This window comes from Crinia signifera, chromosome 1 (genome assembly GCF_055691185.1).
Source record: "Crinia signifera chromosome 1, ASM5569118v1, whole genome shotgun sequence".
In the NCBI taxonomy this organism is placed as follows: Eukaryota; Metazoa; Chordata; class Amphibia; order Anura; family Myobatrachidae; genus Crinia; species Crinia signifera.
Genome location: NC_139217.1, coordinates 329,712,193 through 329,736,984, shown reverse-complemented (window position 1 = coordinate 329,736,984; position 24,792 = coordinate 329,712,193). Strand labels below are relative to the sequence as shown.

Sequence of the window (24,792 nt, the reverse complement as noted above, 5' to 3'; positions counted from 1 at the left end):
AACCTGCACCCCCAAAAAGTTGCTGATCAGTTAATTTATACTGATCAGCACAAAAGGGGGGCAGCAGGGGGGGCAGCAGTCAGTTGCACAGGCAGCACAACCTTTGGTGCAACTGACAGGTATATATATATAAAAAAAAAACCTGCACCCCCAAAAAGTTGCTGATCAGCACAGATATACTGATCAGCACAAAAGGGGGGGCAGCAGACACAAAATATAGCACTCTCTATCACTCTCTGTCACTCTCTCTCACTATCTCTCACTATCTCTCACTATCTGTCACTCTATGACACTGCAGCAGCAGCACACAGGAAGTCACAAGATCCAGGAAGCATCCAGCTGCTGGCAGCACGCTACCAGCGGTGATCAGGTAAGTATCAGGCAAGGATCAGGTCAGTATATCACGACAGATTGGCACGGTGACCGCTCTGCACGCAATTCCAGACCGGAATGGCGTCTGCAGCGCAGTCACCGTTAGTTTAAATCACGCGCCATGGCTGTGATTGGTCCGTCGGTCCGACGGACCAATCACAGCCTTGGGGGCAGGTGGGGTGAGGTGTGGTCATCACCGGTGACCCCCTCACGCCCCCTCACACCCGGCGGTGATTGATCCCTGTCTTACCGAGCGTCTGATTCGCCGGTAACACAGGAAAACGCTGCGATTGGCTGTTCACATTGAACAGCCAATCGCAGCGATCGCCGACGGGGGGGAGGCATCGCCGCCCCCCCTGGGCATGCTGGGACATGTCTGCTGTCAGGGACAGCAGACATGTTTAAACTGTCACCGCGTCTATAGACGCGGTGACAGTTTAAAGTCATGACGTATATATACGTCATGTGTCGGGAAGTACATCCCGGCCATGACGTATATATACGTCAAATGTCGGGAAGGGGTTAACTCAGCACAACTTTTGATTGCATACCACCAGCAATCAAGTGTTAGCAGATACAAACTTCTTCTGTTGCTAAAGTTATTTTGACCAAACCAATGCGCTACAACCAAACAAATCCCACCGTTAGCAGACTGAGGTGAGTGTGCGTACGAAAATGTGTGGGTGCGAGCGACCAGTTACACGTACGCGCAATGATAGTCCACCCCCCTTTTAAGTATGGTTGCGTGCGAATGATTTCGCAAGCACTATAGGCGTGCCTTCGCCCGATGCGTGTGTGTGGTTTTTTTTGTAAGAGTGCTTGCGAATGTGCATGCGAGCGCATGAACCTGAATGAGGCCCTAAATGTAGATGGGGGTCTAATAGCTGAACATTGACTGACATAATGTCGGCATATTTATCATGTTAACATTAAGGATATTGACAGTGGGTATGTTGACCATACTAGCTAACCCTCACCTAACCCTAACCAGCACCTAATATTAACAGGAGCCAAACTCTAACACTAAAAATAGCCTAATTCTAACATAGCCACCAGTGGCTCTGAGAAGGAGAGCATGTACTCTGTCACACTTAGGCGGTTTTGTGGGAATGGCAGGAGAGGAGGAGCTGAGGAAGTGATGGTTGGTTTGTGATGGAGCTTGGTGGACGGAGGAGAGTTGGATAATGTTTAGAAAGTTTAATGAAAAACTCTTGCAGTACAATTCCATAATCACGTTGGCAGTGATATGAGAAACATGCATGCATACACATTACCACTATTGTTTTAAATCAGGGGTGGGGGAACCTTTTTTACTACCGAGGGCCATTTGGAAAATTTGAAAACCCTTCGGGGGCCATATAAAAATGATCACCTTAAAAATATATGTGGGCATTATACACACTGGCAGCGGCATATACACGTGGGCATTATACACACTGGCAGCGGCATATACACGTGGGCATTATACACAGGGCAGCGGCATATACACGTGGACATTATACACAGGGCAGCGGCATATACACGTGGGCATTATACACAGGGCAGCGGCATATACATGTGGGCATTATACACACGGGCAGCGGCATATACATGTGGGCATTATAGACAGGGCAGCGGCATATACATGTGGGCATTATACACAGGGCAGCGGCATATACATGTGGCCAGAGACACCAGGGCTGGCTAATTAATTCACAGCATTAATCCAGGGGTTGTCATTTACTCATAAAAAGTGGAGAAAGTGGCAGTGTGACCCCCAAACAGGTTTATGTGATTATCTCTGACTATGATAATCAGACATAATCACATAAACCTGTTTGGGTGTGAATCCAGGGGTAAATGACAACCCCTGGATCTGTCAGTCACTGGGGAAGGGAGGGTGAGAGAAGCAGCATTTACAGTACCTTTAACACACTAGTTGTAGCAGCACAGCGTGATGGCTGCTGCTGCGGCTGTTGTAGGATGCTCCCGCCCATGCACTGACTGATCCTTCCTTAATCAGGCGACCAGTCTCCCTCCCTACCGCCAACATCACGCCCGCCAATCACTGTGGAAGCATCACATCTACAGCCACTGCGATTGGCGGGCGCGTGTTAACAACTCCCCGCGGCAGAAGCCATGCACAAATGCTGTCTTTGACTGGGCTGATCCTTCTATTGTTCATACTGTATATCCAATACATACTGTATTTTGTGAAACCATTCCTCAATCTAATAATTAACAGATCTAATATAGGTCTAATTTCTTCTTTTCAGATCGTCCACCTTCTGCATCATTGTCTGTGGTACCTCCAAGAAAAGTCTTTCTAAAAAATGAATCAGTAATTATACGCTGTATAATACCAAAAGGACAGACTGCCAATGAAGTCTATCTGTATCAAAATGGAAGGGAAATACAAGCGGATAATTTTGGAGCTCTAACATTTAACACCGAAACAGAGAATTCAGGAAACTACTCCTGTCAATATAAGATTGAAATATCAAAACGTTTAGTGGAATCCTATCCCGGCATTCAACAGTCTTTGGTTGTAATAGGTATGGTTTTGTTGTCAACACTAGTATACTAAAATGTTTCCAGATTTGGGATGACAAAAAGTTGACCCAGGTATCTTATAATGGCAAGTCACACAAGTGCATCGATTACAGCCAAGTTTGCTACGATTACCGACAGTGTCGGTTTGTATGAAGTCGGTCGTAACTAAAACATCACATAAATTGCCGGACTGTTTGTAACAAGACATTAGATTAGTGTATTTCCATTGCAGAGCTGGATCGGTTCGCACAAAGGGCCAAAGGTGTCTAGATATTTGTTTTACCTGTTCATTCATTTAATTATAAGTAGACACACACGGTATGATTGATACTAACTTATCCACTTTGAACAGCTTAAATTTTAGCTAGTTGTAAATCGACTTCTGTGTAACCACGTTGTAAGAAACGTTCAATCGTGCTATCAATCTGTGATATAGTGATATCGGATCAGACACTATTCTTCTCACCCTCAATAACTGGGAGTAAGGAAGACTCCTATTGGATAGTTTTCGGGTAACAACATTATTTTTATCAGTGCATTTAATATACAAACTGGTATTACTTCTCAGAATCCGGTGAAGATTAACCTACTAAGAAACTTTTTTATTATTTGTGAACTTGTGTGTCTATATCTATGCCCTCACCTGCACTTAGTCAGTTTTTGGTGTATACATTTTTTTACTTTTTTCTCAGTATGACTGATTTAGAAATTAATGATATTGCCAGTGATTCTAGTCATGTTAACTTCCCTTTGGGAGACACTTTTAGCCACTCAGAGACAGAAGCAGAATCAATGCTGATAAGAGTTATTAAATCATCACGCTTCAAAATGCTCTTGACAATCTAGATGAGTGGGCAAAAAATTGGAAGATAAGGTTCAATGTTGACAAATGCAAGGTTATGCACCTAGGGAGACATAACCAGTGTGCTAGTTATAACCTAAGCGGGGATGAATTGGGTAATTCAGTACTCGAAAAGGATCTAGGAGTCCAAATAGACAACAAACTAGGGTGTAGTGCTCAATGTCATATAGCAACAAAAAAGGCCAACAAAACTCTAGCATGTATTAAAAGGGGCATGGAAACTAGGGACTCAAAAGTAATTATGCCTCTGTACAATTCATTGGTTAGACCGCACCTCGAATACGGAGTACAATTCTGGGCCCTACACTATAAAAAGGACATCATAGAAGTAGAAAATATCCAGAGCAACAAAGCTTATATGGAGAATTTAAGCTACGAGGAAAGATTAAGCAATCTGGGACTATTTACACTAGAGAAGAGACGTTTAAGGTTAGACATGCTTAATATGTATAAATATATTAGTAGCCCATATAAGGAACTGTCAAACACCCTTTTTTCTGCTAGACAGGAATCTAGGACGCGAGGGCACGAGTTTAGATTAGAAGAAAAAAGATTTTGTTCATCTAGAAGAAAAAATTTCTTTACAGTCAGAGCAGTCAAACTTTGGAACGCTCTTCCCGGAGAAGTGGTGTCGGCAGACACTATAAATACGTTTAAAATAAGGTTGGACAAACATTTATTGGTTAAAAACTTCCATGGGTATGAATAAGTAACATAATCTGTCTTGAAAATATCGGAACATACTATACAACAAGGGATAAACTATTATAAACATAGGTTGAACTAGATGGACGCAAGTCTTTATTCAGCCTCCCCTACTATGTAATGCTATATTTATTTATATAGTGAATTGTCAGATTTGGTGAAAGCTACCTCATTGGGGGACCTGTATAGAAACCTTTTAAAATTAAAATGTTGTGAGATCAACTACTGCCATTGCTTGTCACTTAGCGAATAGAAGATACAAAGAGGCGGCCTGAGGATTAAAAATAGTCGTGCTATTGGCAGACATGATCGGGCATTTTGCCAGAAATGGGTCTCCATCATGAACAAATATTTGGTATATTTGGTGTGCCTCACTCCCATTATCTCCACATGTATATATTCAGTTGATGGCAATTCCTAATTCATATAGTTCTCACAATATTTAGCAAACTACATGCATTGCAGCATGTCATGGGCAAGTAGACAGTGTGATGGCGTAGTTAGATAGGAGATTATACAGAGATCTGTCCTATTGCATTCAGATCCCCTGCACAAAGCATGGATGCTGAATATAGTGATTAGCTGCTTTCACATGCAGGGACTAATGCAATCAGCGAATAGCTGCAGATCCATGCGCAACTCACTAACATGCAGTATTGTTACAGATAGCAGAGATAAATCTATACTTACTCTGCCTGCTTAGAGAATCCCATTAATGATATGGCTTATTGCTGCACCAATATGACCCATAAAGCTCCACAGGATGATGCAGTCTTTTCTGGAAGTAATTCTGTGGGCATCAGGAGATGGTCCGGCCAGCATGTAACCAATAGCATCTTTACATATATTTCTCTGCCTATAGCCTTTCAGCATCTTTCTCAGAAGTAGTAATCACTACTGGTGGTTCCCTGGCTTAAATTGCATCTATATTGGTTTTGTGCATGTGCACTGCACTGATCTCAAGCCTCATTTCCATTTGAAATGCATGTGCCGCACAGTGATTTTATACCTCATTTTGGCTTGCACCAAATGTGCATGCACAGTAGCACTCCCTTCGGGTTCTCTTCAATGCTGTACAACATTATCCAGCCTCACTTAGGGCCACATGAATCAAAAATGGCAGGTAGGAGCTGATTGGCTGGTTGTTCATCACTCAATTTATCACTTCTTTTAAGCTTTATACACAAGGCTGCCATAGGCACGCGCAGGAGGGATGCCAGGAGTGCCCAGGCACCCCCTAATGTCCAGAACACACACACCCACTCCCCCTTTCCACCGCCTCGGAGTGTAGGGAGGGTGGCTTCCGTGGAGTGTGAACTCTATGAGCAAGGAGAGAGGGTGCGCTGCCTGCCTCTCTACTCCCTCCTCCACTGTGCCGGGCTGATCATCAGAAGAGGGGACTGTGGGGAGAGGAATCACGGCCAGAAGAAACAGGTGTCAGCAGTGTGCATATTGCTGGTGAGTAGACAGACAGTACTAGTGGCGGTATTTCTAATGTGGTGCCGGACGTCAGCTACTATTAGCTTGTGACAAGCTCCACATTTAAAATACCGCCACCACAACATGCATACAGGCAGGGCCGGCGCCACCACTAGGCAGCCCTAGGCAATTGCCTAGGGCACCGGCCATTGGAGGGCGCCAGTTTGCAGCAGCCCCCCCAGTCTTTGGTTTAATTTATTTATAATGTGATCTATTTGTGTTTGACTGATGTTGTTATTGAACTGGGACAATTTGGCTAAAATACAATCAATTTTACTAGCAATACCCTCTGGCAGTATTATGTATTTTTATATCTTTATACTGTATACAGTATTCTTATTCTCTCTGCTTCATAATTTGTATATACAATCTACATATTTATATTCATAGTGTCATTTATGTGCTTCCATCTTTACATTAATAATGTGCGTACAGGTGTGCCCACCAAAGCTGCGACCAAGGCATTGTAGGGTGACAATGTGCATAGAAGCTGTTCTGCACACGCAGTCACTGAATTGTGCCAAGTGGGCAGGTGCTCTGGCTATTTCAATGTGTTTTATAATAGTATGGATCTGGCTAATTAATTGTATGGCAAGGAAACAGGATTAGGTTTGGTGCACTACTTGTCTGTCTATCTTGTCAGTCACAAAGCCCCACAATCTCTAATGGCAGCCCTGAGAGGACCAGACAGGAGCTGGGAGGCAGTGGAAGCCCAAGTGCTGGGGGGGGGGGGGGGGGGATTATGTGTAATGGGCGTTATAATATGTGGCATTATGTGTAATGGGCATTATGGTGTGGCAATATGTGTAATAGGCATTACAGTGCAAATTTTTGCACACCTTCAGCGTGCATTATCTTTGTTTCGAGTGTGTGTGGGGCAGGGGAATGATTTATTCTGTAGCCCTTATACATAAATAAGTCACCTATTTAGTTTCTATTGATGCCCAGTAGGCGGTAATAGACACGCCCCTCCAATGGTGCAACCCCTAAGAAAATGGGCTGTGCACGCCTATGAGGGCTGCCATCAGGAATTTTGAGGCCCAGGACTTTCCAATCTGAGCCTCTGCCCCCCTTCCTCACTTGACTTACTGTAACCTGGCTCCTGCTCCCTCATCTCCTCCTCCACTAAGCTGCAGCCCAGAGGTCCCGGAGCGCAGGCTTAATCAAATCAGGATGCCGGCGGGCAATTAAAATTAAATCAGAGCTTGTGTACCGGCAGCCGCTCTGATTGGCTGCCGATGCGCTCCGGGGCCTGCTTTGTTCAGCGCACTGAGCGGAAGCAGTCGGGGGGTTGTGGTGGGTAAAATGAGCTGCCCGGGCCCTTCCAGAGGTCGGGACCCAGGACAGCTGTACCCACAGAACCTTTTTATATATTTTTCAATTATTTTGTATCATTGAGACCTTTTGGTAAAAGGGAATTTATCCGATAAATCCAATATGCTTCTCCAACACATAGCGTTCCATACCTTTCCAGGCCACCTCTCTGGGTGGCCTTGATCTATTTGATTGCTGTAACAGAAACCTCCTTTAGACTCTGGTTTTGACATGGTGTGATATTTCTTGATAATGGGTGTGTTTTTATTCTACCTATGCTCCATGAACCTGGTATGGAGTCAAGGAGTGGTGCAGCCGACATACTGCACACTGCATCCATATTCAATTAAATAGAGGATGTAGGTACTCCTACAGTTCAGAAATTCCCTCAATTTAAATGTTTCCTTTGTGCAATATGATATCAATTCTGCTATTTTCCTAACGAGGGTGGCACAAGATTTACAGCTTGTATTACCAAATTTGTGTTATTCTGTTTTGCAGGAAGCAGGGGCTGATTGGCTGCCAGGAAACCATTTATGGTGGGCCAGTCCAGATTTTACCGCTTTCCTCCCTGGCTGGGCCACCGCTTTCCCCACTGGCTGGGCCGCGGACCGCGCTACCACAGCGGTTTGTGGCCGCAGCGACCAACTCCTGGCTGCCCAAAGTAAATATGGCCGCAGCTGGCCATGGCTGTGACCAGTGTGAAGATGGACGCAGGTCGCTCTTGGTTGACTTCACCAGACTGAGCGGCTTCAGTGTGGCAGTGGGCGGAAGTGGCAGAAGCGTGGCACAGAAGCCTGATAAGTGGCAGGATACCCCCCCCCCCCCCCAAAGCCGGTGTCCATACTCTACAGTGGATGCTGTTGTGATTTTTCTATCCATTACAGTGGCTGAGCTGACTTATCTGTCCACCCAGTTATCTAAATATTAATATTGGCCAAGCTGGATTTAAAGTGTAGGCAAATGCAGATCAATGTTTATTATTTTTATAGTGCAGGAATTATAAGCAGTCAAATTAGTCTGTTACTCTGTGGTGCTGCACTGTGGCTCTGAAGTCATACCCCACTATGTTTAAATAGATATAAACCCTGTAGTGTCAGTTTTAATGTGCCAAAAAAGTTTTTTTAAGGAAAATAGCTTTTTTGGGGGGTTTGTACAATCTGTGACCACTGCCCCCAGTACCTTTACAATATAACCGGTATGACTGTGTCAGTTTGCTGTGAAAAAAAAAGTAAAAAAAAAAACAACATTTAAAAAAGTAAAAAAATAATTTGTAACCCATTTTTTTCATGCAGTTTGAATAAAAAAAAAAGAAAAAACTTATATTGTTCTGTTTTCACTAAGTCAGTGGGCTGTACCCCAGTGCATTTTTACATGTAGATAAACAAGCTCTGTAATGCCATGCTATGTGAGCTGAACTGTAAATTAAAAAAGTAGAAAAAAATAGGTATTGTTCTATTGTTTGTATTAGTTTTTCAAGAGAAGAACAGGAGCAGTAACAAACTACTAGCACTGCAGCTTCTGCTAGTCATTATAGTAAAACATCTACTAAAGGTGTTCGAGAGGCAAAAGTTTAGGGAAGGGCACAACAAATTGAATTATTTTTCAATGGTAAAAAAGGAATAGAGGTGTCACTTTAAAAAGTGACAAAGCAGGGCCCCCCAAAAAGTACAGTAGGGACCATACTGTGTGTTCACATGTTGATGATGTTGTTCCTGTAAATTAGCCACCATTGTGATGCCTAAGCATAAGACTAGAAAAGCCACCTTGGGTGTCGGATTATGTTTACCCAAATCCAAATCCAAACAACATTTGTGGGGGCATCTGCTCCATTCTGAGGCTAACGCTAGTAGAGGTAGGGACGTTAACCATCTATGGAACCTTCTTCTTGTTACATCATTTGTGGTGAATTAATGAAATGGATTTTTCAAGATTACAATGTAAATTATTTCTCAATAAATCAAATCAAATTGTACAGTAGGAGCAAGTTTCATCTTTGCTCCTTTGGTCATGGCTAGCCATGGCTAGCCATGGCTATTCTATTGTTCTCAGCTGCCATACAATACGTATTGCAGCTGAGAACAATAGAATAGCCATGGCTAGCCATGGCTAGCCATGGCCAAAGGAGCAAAGATGAAACTTGCTCCTACTGTATTTGTCACATACAAGTCATACATAGTACAATATGTAGTGAAATGCTTATACAACTGTCCTACTTTACGTTAGAATAAGTAGATCGGCTGAGGAAGAGTGTAGATAGAGAGATTGTGCGGGGTATGTCTAGAAAGAAGGAAGGAAAGTCCTGGTACTAGGAGGTCTGGTTGAGGGCTCTAATGTCCTGCGGAAAGAAGCTCCTTCTCATTCGCTCTGTGTTTGCCGTCAATGAGCGGTAGCGTTTCCCTGATCGAAATAGGGAGTCCATTGTTGGGATGGCTGAGGTCCTTCATTATCTTCCTGGCTTTTGTCCAGCATCGCTTGCTGTATATCGTGTCCAGATATGGAAGCTCGATACGGATGGTACGCTCTGCCGATCGCACAACCCTCTATAACCAGCCTTCTCATGAGTGATCAGAAGTAGTCATTTCAAAATGTTTTTTGGGGTTAAAAGATCGTCCGCATACAGTGACAATTTATCACAACCTGAACCGAGTGGAAATCCAGTAACTCTAGGATCCTGTCTCAATAGGCCCGCCAATGGTTCAATTGCCAGGGCGAACAAGACAGGGTAGAGTGGACACCCCTGTCTTGTTCCCCGGGCAAGAGAAAATGCAGGTGACATCCACCCATTTACGCCAACCCTGGCTGTTGGGCCGGTGTATAACAGTTGTAGCCATTTAATGTAGTTTAATCCCAACCCAAATGCCTGAAGTACTTCCCAAAGGTAGGGCCATTCAACCGCATCAAAGGCCTTCACGGCATCTAGTGAAACCACTATTGAATCGATCACTCCCTCCCTCTGTGCCTGCAAGTGTGAATATAATTGTCTTATGTTTATTGAGGTGTCTTTGCCAGGCATAAAACCCGATTGATCTTGATGCACCAATTTATGTATATGCTGAATCAGCCTGTTGGCGAGAATTTGGGCTAATATTTTGGCCTCCACAGAGATTAAAGAAATTGGTCTATAGGAATCTAAATCACTTTCATTTTTCCCTGGCTTTAATACCACGGCAATTTTAGCCTCAGTCATAGAAGCCGGAATCTTGCCCTCCTCATAACAGTTAGTAAGGGTTTCCAAAAGCAGGGGGGCTAATACTTTGTTGTATTTTTTATATAAGTCGATAGGAATCCCATCAAGCCCCGGGGCCTTCCCACTAGGTGATTCGTTTATTGCTTTAATGACTTCATTAATTTTTAGAGGGGAGTCTAGTTCCAATCTGGCCTCTTTATTTAAGGTTGGGAGATCAATTTTGTTCATGTACTCTTTAATTTCTTTTGATTTGTACCTCAACTGGGTGGCATAGATTTGATTAAAATAAGCTCTGAAAGCTTCACCGATTTGGGGGGTGCTGTTAACTAACTCTCCGTCCGAGTTTTTAATCTGGTTGATCGTATTACAAGGACGTTCCACCCGCATTAGAAAAGAGAGTTGTTTGCCTGACCTATCAGCGTAGATGTATTTAGCCTGGGTTTTATGCGAGCGTATCACCTCGTTATTAGCTTTTACCGCTTCTAACCAGGCCTGTTGAGCCATTTGCCAACTTTGGTAGGTTGCCTCCGTGTTGTTTACCACATACTCTGCTTCCTTAGCCAGGAAAATTTCCTCTTTCTCCTGTAGTACCTTCCTATCTTCCCTCTTAATTTCCGCTATGCATTTACGCAGGGTACCTCTTAGATAGGCCTTAAACGCATCCCAAAGGATTGAGGCTGAAGCTGACCCCTGATTATTAACCCAGAAGTCCTGCCATTGATTCTCTAAATTAAAATTTTTATCGATGCGATTTAGCCAATTAGCGTTGAGACTCCAGAAACCGCGCCCCCGGTCATGTTCAATAGAGAGGTCCATAACCACTGGAGAGTGGTCAGAGATACCCCTAGGACTATATTCAATTTTTAATACTTGGGGGACGAGGTCTCTGGAGGTCAGGATGTAATCGATCCGTAAAAAAGTGGAATGGGTTGCAGAGTAGCATGAGAATTGCCTAATGGATGGATTACGAATTCTCCAAGGGTCTGCCCAGCCTATATTTTGCATAAAGTTTGACATACCACCCACTCTACCCCCCATCCCACCCCTCCAACGGTCAACCGTGGGGTCCATGGTATTATTTAGATCCCCCATGCATATTACCGGGGTATTTGGCGTTTGCGCCGCAAATTCAATGGCTTTAACCAAGATGTCATGGGAAAAAGGAGGGGGAATGTAAATTGCCAGTAAGATGAACGGGGAGTCATAAATTTGACAATCTAGGAATATATAACATCCTCCAGAGTCGACCCAGACCCTGTTGCATATAAACGGTAATGTTCTTCTTATCAACAAGGAAACCCCTCTGGCCGATGCAGAGAAGGAGGCATGGTAGGCGTGACCTACCCATGGTCTTTTTAGGGCCATTAATTTACCCCCAACTAAATGAGTTTCTGTTAAGGCTATTACATCTGGACCCTGTTTCCTAATGTAGTTTAAAACCAAAGAGCGCTTAATTTTCGCATTCATCCCTCTAACATTCCAAGTGAGGCATTTTAGCCTGGTGCTATGATCAGGGGTTCCTACCATACCTCCTTAACTCCTCTCTGATTATCTGATACACGGTACAGAAAGCAAACTGGCGCAATGACTCACAAAATACAAAATACAATGCATCCCACACAATCCCCCTTCCCACCCGCCGCCCTGTATACCTCCCTAGCATAGGCATACCTAATTCCCTACCCCACCTCCCAAAGAAAAGAGAAAAAAAAAAAAAATTAGAAAAAATAGAGCTCATTCCTGGGGGCTAAAAAAAAATAAGACGAAAAGAGCCACCAAAATGCGGGTGAGAGCTCCCTGGAACACTTACAACATATTTAATTAATTATTTTATAATGGGCTGTATTTTTGGAGGGAGTTTGGGGAAACATTTTTAAACAGAAATACATGCAATGTTTTGTGTCACTGCTTTGTTGCTGCAGTTTAGCCAGCAAGCCATTAGCCAACATTGGTGAAGAATATTGTGAGCTGTGAGGTGATCAGTATTGAGTAGAAATGTCTTGATATTAAGGTTGACGTTAATAATACTGTGGCAAAATTAAGCCCAAAATATGTGATTTTAGCAGTTTTATACATTTCTGAAAAATGACAGACCCAAAACCAAAACACATGAGGGCAGTTTTGGCAAATCAACAACACAAAGTTAATACAGATCCAAAACCAAAAGACATGGGCCTGTGCAGATCTTTATTATAATGTGAATGACACTAAATAAACACATATCACCACAAGACTGTCCTATGTGGCTCCAGCTAGGATTATTTTTATAGTATAAACCATTTTCCTTTGATTTTCAGATCAGCTTTCAACTCCAGTCTTAAGGAATGCATTCAGCCCTCAGAGTTCAAATGGACTGGTAGAATTGGTATGTGATGTACAGAATCCATCTTTGTCCCTTGGATATCGGTTTTACCGAAATGGAAGGGAACTTGTAACAAAGCAGCAGAATAATTATTTTATCATGAATTACTCTTTGGACTTTGATGGCTGCTATTTCTGCCAGACTTTTGAAAAAATATTGGGAGAGGAGATTGTATCACCTAGAAGTTCTGAGCACTTCCTGGCGCTAGAAGGTAAGAGACATATGTACTGTAGAAAGAAGATTAAAAAAAGTTAACTTGTAAAACAGAGAAAATTTACTTTAAAGTTATCTGGTTCATTGTGTTGTTATTACAACCTTAAATACCTATAAAGACTAATCACAACCCTGTAGAAAAAGATAGACATTATAAACTTTATTATCTTCCAGAAAAGTTATTTCCACTTGCCCACAGCACATTTCATGCACAGATTGTGAAGGGATTACTTTTGTAGAAAATTTAGGGGCAGATATATTAAGCTTTAAAAAGAGATAAACGCGTTATAGAGCGATAAATGTCCAGCCAACCAGCCCGAAACTGGCATGCTATAGGCTGTTTGTGGCAGTTATGTGCTCCCACAAGTATTATTTGAACTTCATTTTAGTGCAGGGATATATCCGGTATTCTTATTAATATATTTGTCATCATTGCTATTTTTGTAGGAAATTTGGTTCAGGAACTGTGGGCGAGGCAGAAGTGGACGGTGATGTGGGAGCAGCTAACAAAGGGGCAGGGCATCATTTGTTGCATAAACTTTTTTTTAACACATAATGCCTTCAGCAGTGCCGTATACACAATGCCCCCAGCAGTGTTAGTTACATAATGCCCCCAATAACCACAGTAATTCCAGATACACAATGCTCTCCAGCAGTGCCAGATAAACTATGCCCCTCAGCCAGTGGTGTAAGTCTAAAAAAATACTTAGTGGTACTGTGTAGGTTCGTCAAAGGCGTGTGCAGCACGCACCTCTCCTCACCCCAGTCCGGTGTCCCCCTGCTGTCTGTCTCCTCCTCCACTGCCGCTTTCCTTTGGAGGGGAGGAGAGCGCATCATTCGTCTCTCTTTCCCCTCACTGTATCCCTGTGACTGGGCCACCAGCCAATCATACAACGCGGGCCGGCTCCTGATTGGCTGCCGCCTGCGAACTCTGATTGGCTGATGGCCCAGTCACATGGACACAGTGAGGGGAAGGAGAGACGTGCGATGTTCTCTCCTCACCTCTGAAGGGAAGCGGAGGTGGGATCAGCATTGGCATAGGAGACAGACCGCAGGACAGGCTGCAGAGGTGCCGGACCACCATTCCTGATTACGTCGTTTTGCAAAAGAGCTTCAAGAACGGCGTTCCAGACCAAAAATAGCCCTGTTTGTCATTATGGGTGAGATGTACCAAGCTTGAAAAGTGATAAAATTAAAAATGAGAAACCACCAGCAAATAAGCTCATACCTACCATGTCACAGGCTGTGTATGAAAAATGACAGGTAGGAGCTGATTGGTTGGTTGGTGGTGTATCACTTTTCAAGGCTTAGTACATCTTGCCCATAATGACAGATATATTAATAGGAATAAAATGTGTTAATTGTCATTTTTTATCTTATTTTTAGACATAAACGTTAATGACAACGGAAGCTGTCAGAGCCAGGATACAAATAGTTATGGTCTATCAAAAGAAGGTATGAAACCCATGAACAGTCTCACATTCAAGTTTGCCAAAGGAGGTACAATTAGATCTTTAGTGAGATAGTCAGTTCCCAAGCCAGGAACCCAACAATTAGACCACATCAAGCATGACAGCTAACTAAACAGTATGTCATTTGAATGCAGTACTTGTAGTTAGCTAATATAAAAGACATGTCAAAGTTTTTATTGTATTATAATAATAATAATAATAATTATAATAATAATAATAATAATAATAATAATAATAATAATAATGTCCAAAAACCTCCTTCAATGACATTAGCTAAATTAATATTCAATACAAATGTATTTATTCCCCATAGTAATTCCACCTTATATAGTATGCCCTTGCTTAGTGCTCCAGAGCCAGTTTATATAAGTCCCATAGTAGTGTCCTAGTTTATATGGCGTGTTATTCAGACCCCGCAGAATCTACTATGGGATGTGCAAAGCACAGATTATCCAAAATTTGGTCCTTATTCTGGTTTATTTGCAAAGGCAAATTCCTTCTCAAATGGACAAAACCATGTGCACTGCAGGGGGGCAGATGTAAAATGTGCAGAGAGAATTAGATTTGGGTGACTTATTTTGTTTCTGTGAACGGAAAATACTGACTGCTTTATTCTTACACTACAATATAGATCTCACTTTCAAGTAAAACCCCACCCAAATCTAATTCTCTCTGCACAAGTTACATCTGCCCCACCTGCAGTGCACATGGTTTTGTCCATTTGAGAAGGAATTTTGCTTTTGAGAGTGAAACAGAATAACCCTCTTTGTGCATGTGCAGGACCTGTTCTGGCTGATTCGTTTTGATGGATGGAGTTTTGTGAGTGTGGGTGGCGACAGTCTCTGTAAAAATATAGGCGTGCCATCACCAGGTTCAGATCCCATACCAAATTCCCTTATTGATGTCTCTTTAAATGTACAGAGGCCAGTTCCTTAAATCTCCAAATGCCACACAGTCTTGATCAAACCTGAAAAAGTCGCTTTTGGCATTTACTAAGACTACCTCACAATTACTGACATCAGCATAAAGGCATACCCTGGAAGGATCGGGACACTGGTCTAAAATAACCAGACTTTAAAAGTGGCAATATTGTGAGCTATGCAATATAAATAAATTTGCTTTTCAACGAAAGAGAAGAGTATAATGCTCTAATTAGTTCCTACAGACAACAAATAATATAAAAAAGCATTGCTTAGAATTTCTGCAAGATATCTTTATAATATCAATGAGTCTTGCAGTAACACCACCTATATACAGTATGTGCCACCATCAGGAGTTACTGTATAGCCTTCATTTCCTGTGTTACCAACCTATGGCCCACTGGTGAATTTACATTTCACCAGTGGGTTTTTTTTTTCCATGAAAAAGATGATAGTACTGTATTCCTATAAAGTTATGAGTTGATATAAGATTTATAGGCACTCCGACATGTATCCTTACAGTATTTGCATTTTTGAAATGACATTATGGATTTCTACATGTTTTAGTCCAGATGTATCATGCTTCAAAGAGTGATAAAATGGACACTGATAAACAACCACTCCATCAGCCCCTAACTGCCATATCACAGGCTGGGTATGAAAAATGACAGGTAGGAGCTGATGGGCTGGTTGTATATTATTCTCAATTTTATCACTTTTTGAAGCTTGATACATCTGGCCCTTAGGAACTAGTTATGATAATTAAGAATCAGACCAACACAAAGGTGTCGGTGGGTATCCGTGAGTACCATTGCAAGCAAGCACAGCATTTCACACTTGTGATACTGTATTTTGTTGTTATTATTCTGGAGCTGTAATACCTTCTCATTATACCTTTCTCATTGACTCTTGCATAGGTATAAAGTTATATGGGAGTATACTTGCTGGAAAACTCCTTGTCTTGATCTGTTTGCTGCTGATATTTGGAATCCACCACATGGTGATTAAAAAAAGGTAAATTTACTATATAGTTCAGTTCTCCTTAATCCCTTTTATGCTACTATAATAAATTACTGTAAATACTAGGGGTGTGCACCGGGCACTTTTCGTGTTTTGGCTCTTGGGTTTGTATCTCCGAGCCTGCTTTGAGTCTGAATCTGTTCCAAAACACAGCCCTTCCATATTTCGTGTTTTGGATCTGTATTTTTTTTATTTAAAAACCCATAAAAAATGCTAAAATTGCAGAATTTGGGGTTTTTTTTTTTTTGCTCCTACTCCAGTGGTTCCCAAACTTTTTTCAATCATGGCACCCTTGAGTATCAGAATTTTTTTCACGGCACCCCAGGCGAAAACCTTATACTTAAGAAATTTAGATGTAAAATATTAAATTAAGAAATATGTGATTATAGGTCATTGTTAGGGTTTAATTATGTGGTGATGGATAAGATTAAATTCTGTTTGTCTATATATTTTATAATTGGTAGCAAAAAGCAATGGTTTTGACTATTATATTAAATATAAACTATTTAAATTTGTCCTGGACCACCAGTCCAGGGCACCCCTGCAAGTGTCCCAAGGCACACCAGGGTGCCACGGCACACCGTTTGGGAACCACTGTCCTACTCTATTATTAACCTCATATTATTAACATTAATTTCCACTCATTTCCAGTCTACATATGGGCAGCACATACACTGCACATGGCTGCACCCTAGGACTTATACGGTACACATGGTGAACCCCAGAAATTATACTTCACACATGCAACACTCCTGCACTAAAAAAAAAAAAAAAGTTTTATTCTGTTAATTAAAGCACCCCTGGTATGATATGACACACTTAAAAGCCATTGCAGTAAAAAAAAAAAAATACCCTTTTTATTTTAATTTAAAAATGGTGATACGGGACACTGGGCAGCACAGCTGGACTGATACGGGACACTGCGCAGCACAGCTGAACTGTTATGGCACACTTGCAATAAAAAAACAAAATATTTGGAAAAAAATGGCAGCACCCCAGGGATGATACGACAGACTTAGCAGCAGGCTGACTTTGCAAAAATGGGGAGATGTTTAAGCGATTCATTAACGGATTGGAGGAACTTGAAAGGAGTGCAGGAGAGATGGAAAAAATTAAAAAGTGCAATACTAAAGGCAATGGACCTTTGTATCAAAAGGGTTAAGAAAAGCACAAAGAAAAGGAAGCTAGTGTGGTTTACAAAAGAGGTATCAACTAGTGTAAAAGCAAAATGACCCTAGGCCAGTGGTTCCCAAACTGTGCGCCTAGGCTCCCTGGGGTGACTCAGGACACTTGCAGCGGTGCCTCGGGTTGGTCATCCAGGAGCAATTCAAATTATTTATGATCAATTATTTCTGGACAAAACCAGTGCTGGTGGCTGCCAATCATAAAATATGTACAAACAGAAGCAAATCCTGCCCTTTACCACATAACTGAACCTAAGAAGCACATTTAAACACAATATACTTAATTTGATATCCAAGGAGCTTCCAATGATTAAAATAATATGCGGCATGTCTATATTCTGTGTGCGACTGTGGCTCTACCTGCATACAGAATGCTATGTTACAGTAATTTCCATGAATACACTATTTCATATGCAGATACAGGCTCACACACAGAATATAGGCATGCTGCATATCATTTTAATCAGCAGAAGCTGCTGATGCCCCTAGGTATTCCAAATGCCCTAGGCAATTGCCTAGTTTGCCTATACCTAAGGCCGGCTCTGCTGAACTACCTCAGGAACCACTAAGCACAGCAGTGTCTTGAGCACCAGGCAAACCAGCAGCATTGTGGACCTTAGGAAACGCCACACTGAGACTGGTAACAGGCATTCAGGCGATTGGCATGATCCCATTATCATGTGCGTGCATCTAATTCAGTCCCACAGTTCATAGAAATGCATTGAGTGGTAACATTGCAGCATGACAAATGCAGATTTTGTATGACTGACTGGAACGAGCGGTGGCGATCCAGCAATGATTAGCGTGGCTACATCTGTATATGTTGCATTCCAAATCTCCCTGCAATGTTTTGGCAAAAGAAGGAAAGTATGAATTGCTTTATTATCACTCTTCGAAGCTTAGTACATCTCCCCCACACGCTGTTGCTCATTTTTAGGGGTTAGCCATACAGGGCCAACCTCGGAGCTAAAAGTCCCATAAACCCTGTGGCTAATCCCTAAGAGTTTACAAACAAGCAAAAAATCACCCCCTTCCATAGGATTCCCACCAGTAGTGCATCTAGTATAATATATCTATAAGCCAGGAGGGGAGCCGGGACTTGCGGACAGGTGAGCATGCGGCAATGGGGGGAGGGGGCACGGGGAGCAGGCACGGGGGCAGGAATGGGGGGCCGGACGGACGGGCGGGGAGGGGGGGCGCCCCCCCTATTAAAAAGCTACGCCGCTGAGTGGATTGTATAGTGTACACCATGTTTGGCTTATTAAACTACTGCAGTTGCAGAGCCTGTTATGTTACATGACTATGGGGTCTATTACTAAAGGTGCCCTTACACTGACTTCTTGGAGGAGTATATTGGCATCCGATCCCCTTGAGCTGCCCGGGAAGGTCCATCGCATGTGTTCCTTCTGCTTGTGACGTATCGCATGTGACCCCCGTGCCCCGCTGTAGGGAGGGGGGCCAAATCGGAGATCATACGGGCAGCATAAATGATCTCCAGCTCTGATCCGATGCGCACTGGACCGTGCCTGGGATTGGATGTCAATACGGGTCCAATTTCGCCACTTTTCATCTGATCCATTGGACCTGTGTATAGGCACCATTAGCCTAAATGTATTTATCCAACCAGCACCTTACATTTTCAATATATACAGTTGTCATGTCATTATTATAGTTAACTAGTAGTTTTTATGGTTAATAAAGGTATTTTCGTAAAAAAATTAAAATAATTCATATCACAAAATATTCAAATAAATTAATTAGACTATTAATTAAAAAATAATGGTGTGTACAGACGATATAGTCACATAGCACATAGTGCAAATCGCACCATGCTATGCAGCACTCGTTACCGATTCAATCCAGATGTGCGGCCTCACGGCATCGGTATGTAATGTAGAAATAGACTATGCAGCACAGTCTATTTCTACTATCTCGGAACGAGGGCCATGCTGCTCAAAGCAGCATGGTCCCTGCTCCCCCCTTCCCCCGGCACCGACCCTCCCTCCCTGCCAGCAGATGCCAGCACCCCTCCCGGTGGCCGCTGAAATCTTTCTGTGTGTACACACCTTAAGTTTACAGATGTACCAGTATGCTGAATAGAGAAAATATGTTTCATCCAAAGCTAATATTAAATAAAAATGTCTGATTCGTTGCAGAGAAAAAAAAATTATCAGCTATTTAAAGTGTTTATAGTGTTTAACGCATTTTTTTTAACGTTGTTTTTTCTTACAGAAGTCAGATACCCGGCACATAAATTTGACAGATGATACACAGCAAACAATCCCTGAACATTACCAAAAATGTATTTTTACCAAATAATTCACTTTATATGTTTTAGTTAATATTTATAGACTATGTAAAAAATTTATAAAATATATTTCCATTTAAAGAGGGTATTATGTTTTCTTATATTTGAATATGTATTATTAGGGTATGGTTAATATAACTTACCTTTTGATTATTATGTAGTGCAATAGTGCACCTATTTTACCAGTTGGTTCTTTTTATTGTCAGAGGTCCTCTCACAGCTACAGGCAGGTCCGCCAAGGGGGCGGGGTGGGGTAACTAATAACCTGGGCCCGGCACGGGCCCTGGACTGACCCCCCCCCCCCCCCCATCCCTCCCGAGCAGCAGCAGCAGCACACACCTACAGCCAGGGGTTAAAGTGAGGGGGAACTCAGTGGAAGTTCCACCACCTGTAATGGTAGGGGGAACTGAGTTCCACCTGAACCAAAGCCCTGGACAGTAGTTCCAACAGAAAAGCTGCTTCCAGCTGCTTCCTTTTCTGGCACGGTGTATGTTATGTCATGCTGTCACCACTGCTCAGGTGAATATCAGAAGAGAGGTAGCTGCTGGACAGAAAGGGACATATATGTGCCTTATGTCAGATATATGAAATGGGCACTTACTGCAGACATTTTTTGCTAGGGGTACTACTGCTGTGAGCATTATGTGTATAATCAATACTACTGTAGGCACTATGTGCATGGGATACTACTGTGTGCATCCATGTAAAAGAGACACTTATGTGTCATAACATGAATAAGGAGCACTACTTTGTGCTGTAACATGAATCAGGGTCACTACATGTGGTGTAATGTGAATATGATTGTGCTACTGTGTTACATAATTTGAATTGGGAGTACTGTTTTGAGATCACTGTCCCTTTATAAAGTATCAGAGGCATGGCATAAAGTTTATAGATTGCATGCGGTGCCAAAAACCCTGGAAGTATCCTTGGCTCCAACTAATGGGGGGGGGGGGGGTACGTGGCAGGGTAAATGAGTTCCACCACCTCTCTGGGACCACTGTAAGCCCTGCCTACAGCATGTGCTGTGCTGACAGGCTCAGCATGAGCATCTCACTGACAGCGTGAGAGCTCATGCTGACTCTGAGCCTGCTGTCAGCGCAGCACATGCTGTAGGTGTGCTGCTCCTGCTGCTGCTGATGGGGACAGGGATGGGACAATAACACTCCCCCCTCGACTTTAGAGTTTTTTTTCACCCTCCCTAAACTGCCTTATTGTGGGAGGTGATCACGCCTCCCATGATTAGGCCACGCCCCAAAATATTACGAGGCCCAGCATACCTCTCGGTGGCCCTGCTACAGGAGATGTGGGGTATGGCTTTGTATAGCGGTCGGTGAGGGGGGTGTGATGCATCAGAAGAGGCCATAGTTGGGGGGATTAGTTTCACGTTCATGTCATCATAGCAACCCCCACTATGCAATGCCAAGGTTACCGGAATTGTGCAGTAGGGAGCATGGCTGTGATGACATGATTCAGGGCATATCATGTCTTTGTCACCTGCCTCACCCGCTAAGTACATTGTATTTCATTTTTCCCATCATACATATATATACATTTACAATCTTGTGTTCGGGATATCTGGAGGTGCAATGGGTCTTCATGGATCTTGCACCTCATCTTTTTCTGCTTCCCTTTCAGTAGGTAAAGCAAGTTCGTCATCAAGCTCATACTTAAATATAGAAGCGTGATCATGGAGCCCTGCCATCGCACCCCAGGTCACTCTCATGTTGCTGAGGGGTACTAGACAATGCATGTCCCTGCTCACTTTGTGCTAGCTCACTGCTCCCTGCGACAGTTACTTATGAGGTATAATATAGCCATACACAATGCTCAAGTGATGTAAATATCCTGGTAAATAGTTTTATATACTAGGTATAATCTGAGGAATATTGTTCTTGGTTGAACCTTATTCCTACCCAACCACCTACCTGTCCCTCTATTAATACAATCAAGAGAGAGAGGTTAGTCTGCACACTCTGGGCGGTATTCAATGAGGCTGATTTGCCAGGCTTTTATGGCGATTTTGTGCTGTAAGGCAAATTTTTTACTAAAACGGTGAATCACCCTATTCAATGACCAGATGGCGAATACATTTCAAGTTTTTTTTCACCATGATTCACCGAGTAACAATCGATATCTTTTTATGTGGAAGTGGAGGTGAACTTTTAAAATAAAGTGTTTTGTTTTTTACATTTGGTGTCAAAAAATCAGGAATTTTATTCTGAGGAGGGGCATGCTATTTTTATCCATGTGCTGTAAGCCCATGAATATATATTTAATTAAAAAAATATATATATATTTTTTTTTACACAGACCAGCCAGCAGGGGGCCGGAGCCGAGCCGCTCATTAGATAGTCATATATTCACTGCACCCGATCATTACATATGCATGATCGGGTGTAGTGAATATACCCGGTCCCCTTCTGGCACCCCCGGGGGGCAGCCTGTGCTGCCTGGCACCCGGGGAGCCCACCACCCCCACACAAATGTTCTGGGGCAGGCAGTGAGACTTCCATCTCACTGCCTGCCGCCGTCCTCGGGCTCCCTGCGGCATCGCCGCAGGAGTTAAAATTCGCCAGTCAGGGGCAGTGAGCCCCTGAAACGTTGAATACTGGAGCCGGCGAGGCTCCAGAACTCAGCGAGCAGTGGCGAATGAGCAGCGAATCCTAAACAGGATTCGCTGCACATCGACAAAATGCTCATTGAATACTGCCCTATATCTCTTTTAGATTCCCCTTATATTTGGGGGTATTCCACCTTATTTCTCATGGTGGTGGCGCTGTCTCAACAACCAGGTATAGTATGGACGAGCAAAAGAAGAGAGAATCGGTTGCAAGTTTGGATGCGCACCCGAGTACTGGTTTCTGTATGATTTTCTGAATTCAATTTTTATTAAAAATGACCCGTCCGTTTTTCTTTTATTTCACTGAAACTCAGGGTCATATTACATACAATTAGACAAGACAAAATAAGGGGTTAAAATCACGTACTTACAACAAACCAACATAAATTGTGTGTAAAGAGAAAAAAGTTGGAAAGATATTAGTGCAGAAAAACAGCATTAAAAAATGCAGGGCCTTTGGTATGCCGTGTACTTATCTCTATCATTAGAGTTGTATTTGTGAGATTCTGTTATTAATGTAACACTTTATTTTTCTGGCACAAAGCCCAGGCTTTTATACACATGAGGGATGAGTTATTATTGTAGCTATTAGTGTTATTTATACTGTACATAGTAGCTTTTTTGCTCTTATTGAGCAGACCTGATAAAATGACAGGACTTCTGTTAGGTGGTAGAGGTGATTCTTAGTGCGATTTAGTAAAAAGAAAAAAGTTTGGTACCGTGTTAGCCAGTTGATAAGAAAAGTTTTATTGTTCCTCAGTGAGAAAAACAAAATAGCAATCTAGCAAATATGATACCTTTTAATGGCTAACAAAAATAAATGTTGTTAAAATGCAAGCTTTCGAGACTACTTAGGTCTCTTCCTCAGGCATGGTATAACAAGGTGTGTGGAGAAACACATATATATACACAGCAGAGTAGGAACAAGATGTGATAGATGGACATTCTTAAGATCAAAACACAACAAAATAACAGAATGAGTTTGTAAATTGAGTCCTTAATTAGTTTGTAGATAAGTAGTGTGAAAGTTTTATTGTCTCTAAGTTGATGACAGACCAGAGTTAGAGCTCCGATGCCCTCACTCTCTCTGGGCCAGATTCCTCAGATGTTGTAGTGGGCCATAAATCCCTCGGATAGATTCAGTCCTGTGTTAAGGGTGTCAAACGTTGTCATTAATTTGTATTCCCAGACCCTCCTGTCCCTTTGTGATTTGAAATTTCCTTTTAGTATAATCACTTTCATATGATCCTGATTGTGTCCTGGGCTGCAGAAATGTTTGGCCACAGGAAAGTGTGTCTTTTTTTCCTTTATAGTGTGGCGATGGGACCTCATCCTTGCCTTAAGTTTTTGTCCTGTTTCTCCAACATACAGACCCCCAATAGGACATTTGGTGCACAGAATCAGGTACACTACATTGGTAGTAGAACATGTGAATGTCCCTGGGATCTTATAGTCCTGTTGTGTGTTGGGGATCCGTACACTGTCTGTAGTGAGGATATGGGCACAGGTTTTGCAGCTCCTTACATTGCAGGGATAGGTTCCTCTTTGTGTAATGGATGGCAGTGAACTTCGGATTATAATATTTTTCAGGTTTGCAGGTAACATAGTAGTGGAGGGTCTGGGAATATTGTTTTCAGGCAGTCATCTTTGTGTATGATGTGATGTAGTTTTTTTGCAGTTTTTCTTAGCACCTCAAGCTGTGGGTTGTAGGTGACTACCAGAGGTACATGGTTTTTTTTTTTCTCTTTCTTTATATTGGAGAAGTTGATTTCTGGGACACCATATCCTCACTACAGACAGTGTACGGATCCGGACGGGGATACTTCTACAAAAAGTAAATCGGGCGCAAAAATAGGTAATGGTCACTTTAAGGCCACAGCTAAATATAATTAGTTAGGGCTGCTCCCATATGAAAATAAATTCAATAGGACAGAATAGATTGGGAATATAGAGAGCGCACTGTGTTGATTTAACACTTTATTAAATATAAAAATAAATAGTAATAATAATAAAAAACAATTTAATAAATTTTTATATATATTTTTGCATTTATTAAATTGTTTTTTATTATTATTACTATTTATTTTTATATTTAATAAAGTGTTAAATCAACACAGTGCGCTCTCTATATTCCCAATCTATAGTGTACGGATCCCCAACACACAACAGGACTATAAGATCCCAGGGACATTCACATGTTCTACTACCAATGTAGTGTACCTGATTCTGTGCACCA

General features: G+C 42.3%; 1 protein-coding gene across 1 annotated transcript in view; it reads left to right on the top strand.

The window, feature by feature from the left end:
* Positions 1–20,014, top strand: part of LOC146029557 (Fc receptor-like protein 5) — a 38,899-nt gene extending 18,885 nt beyond the window's left edge. The window contains exons 5-9 of the mRNA XM_083158357.1: positions 2,628–2,906; positions 12,752–13,027; positions 14,416–14,484; positions 16,339–16,435; positions 19,858–20,014. Of these exons, the coding sequence (XP_083014483.1) occupies positions 2,628–2,906; positions 12,752–13,027; positions 14,416–14,484; positions 16,339–16,435; positions 19,858–19,879 (743 nt within the window). The 3' untranslated portion in view covers positions 19,880–20,014. The remainder of the gene's footprint in view (positions 1–2,627; positions 2,907–12,751; positions 13,028–14,415; positions 14,485–16,338; positions 16,436–19,857) is intronic.
* The last annotated feature ends 4,778 nt before the right edge of the window (positions 20,015–24,792 follow it).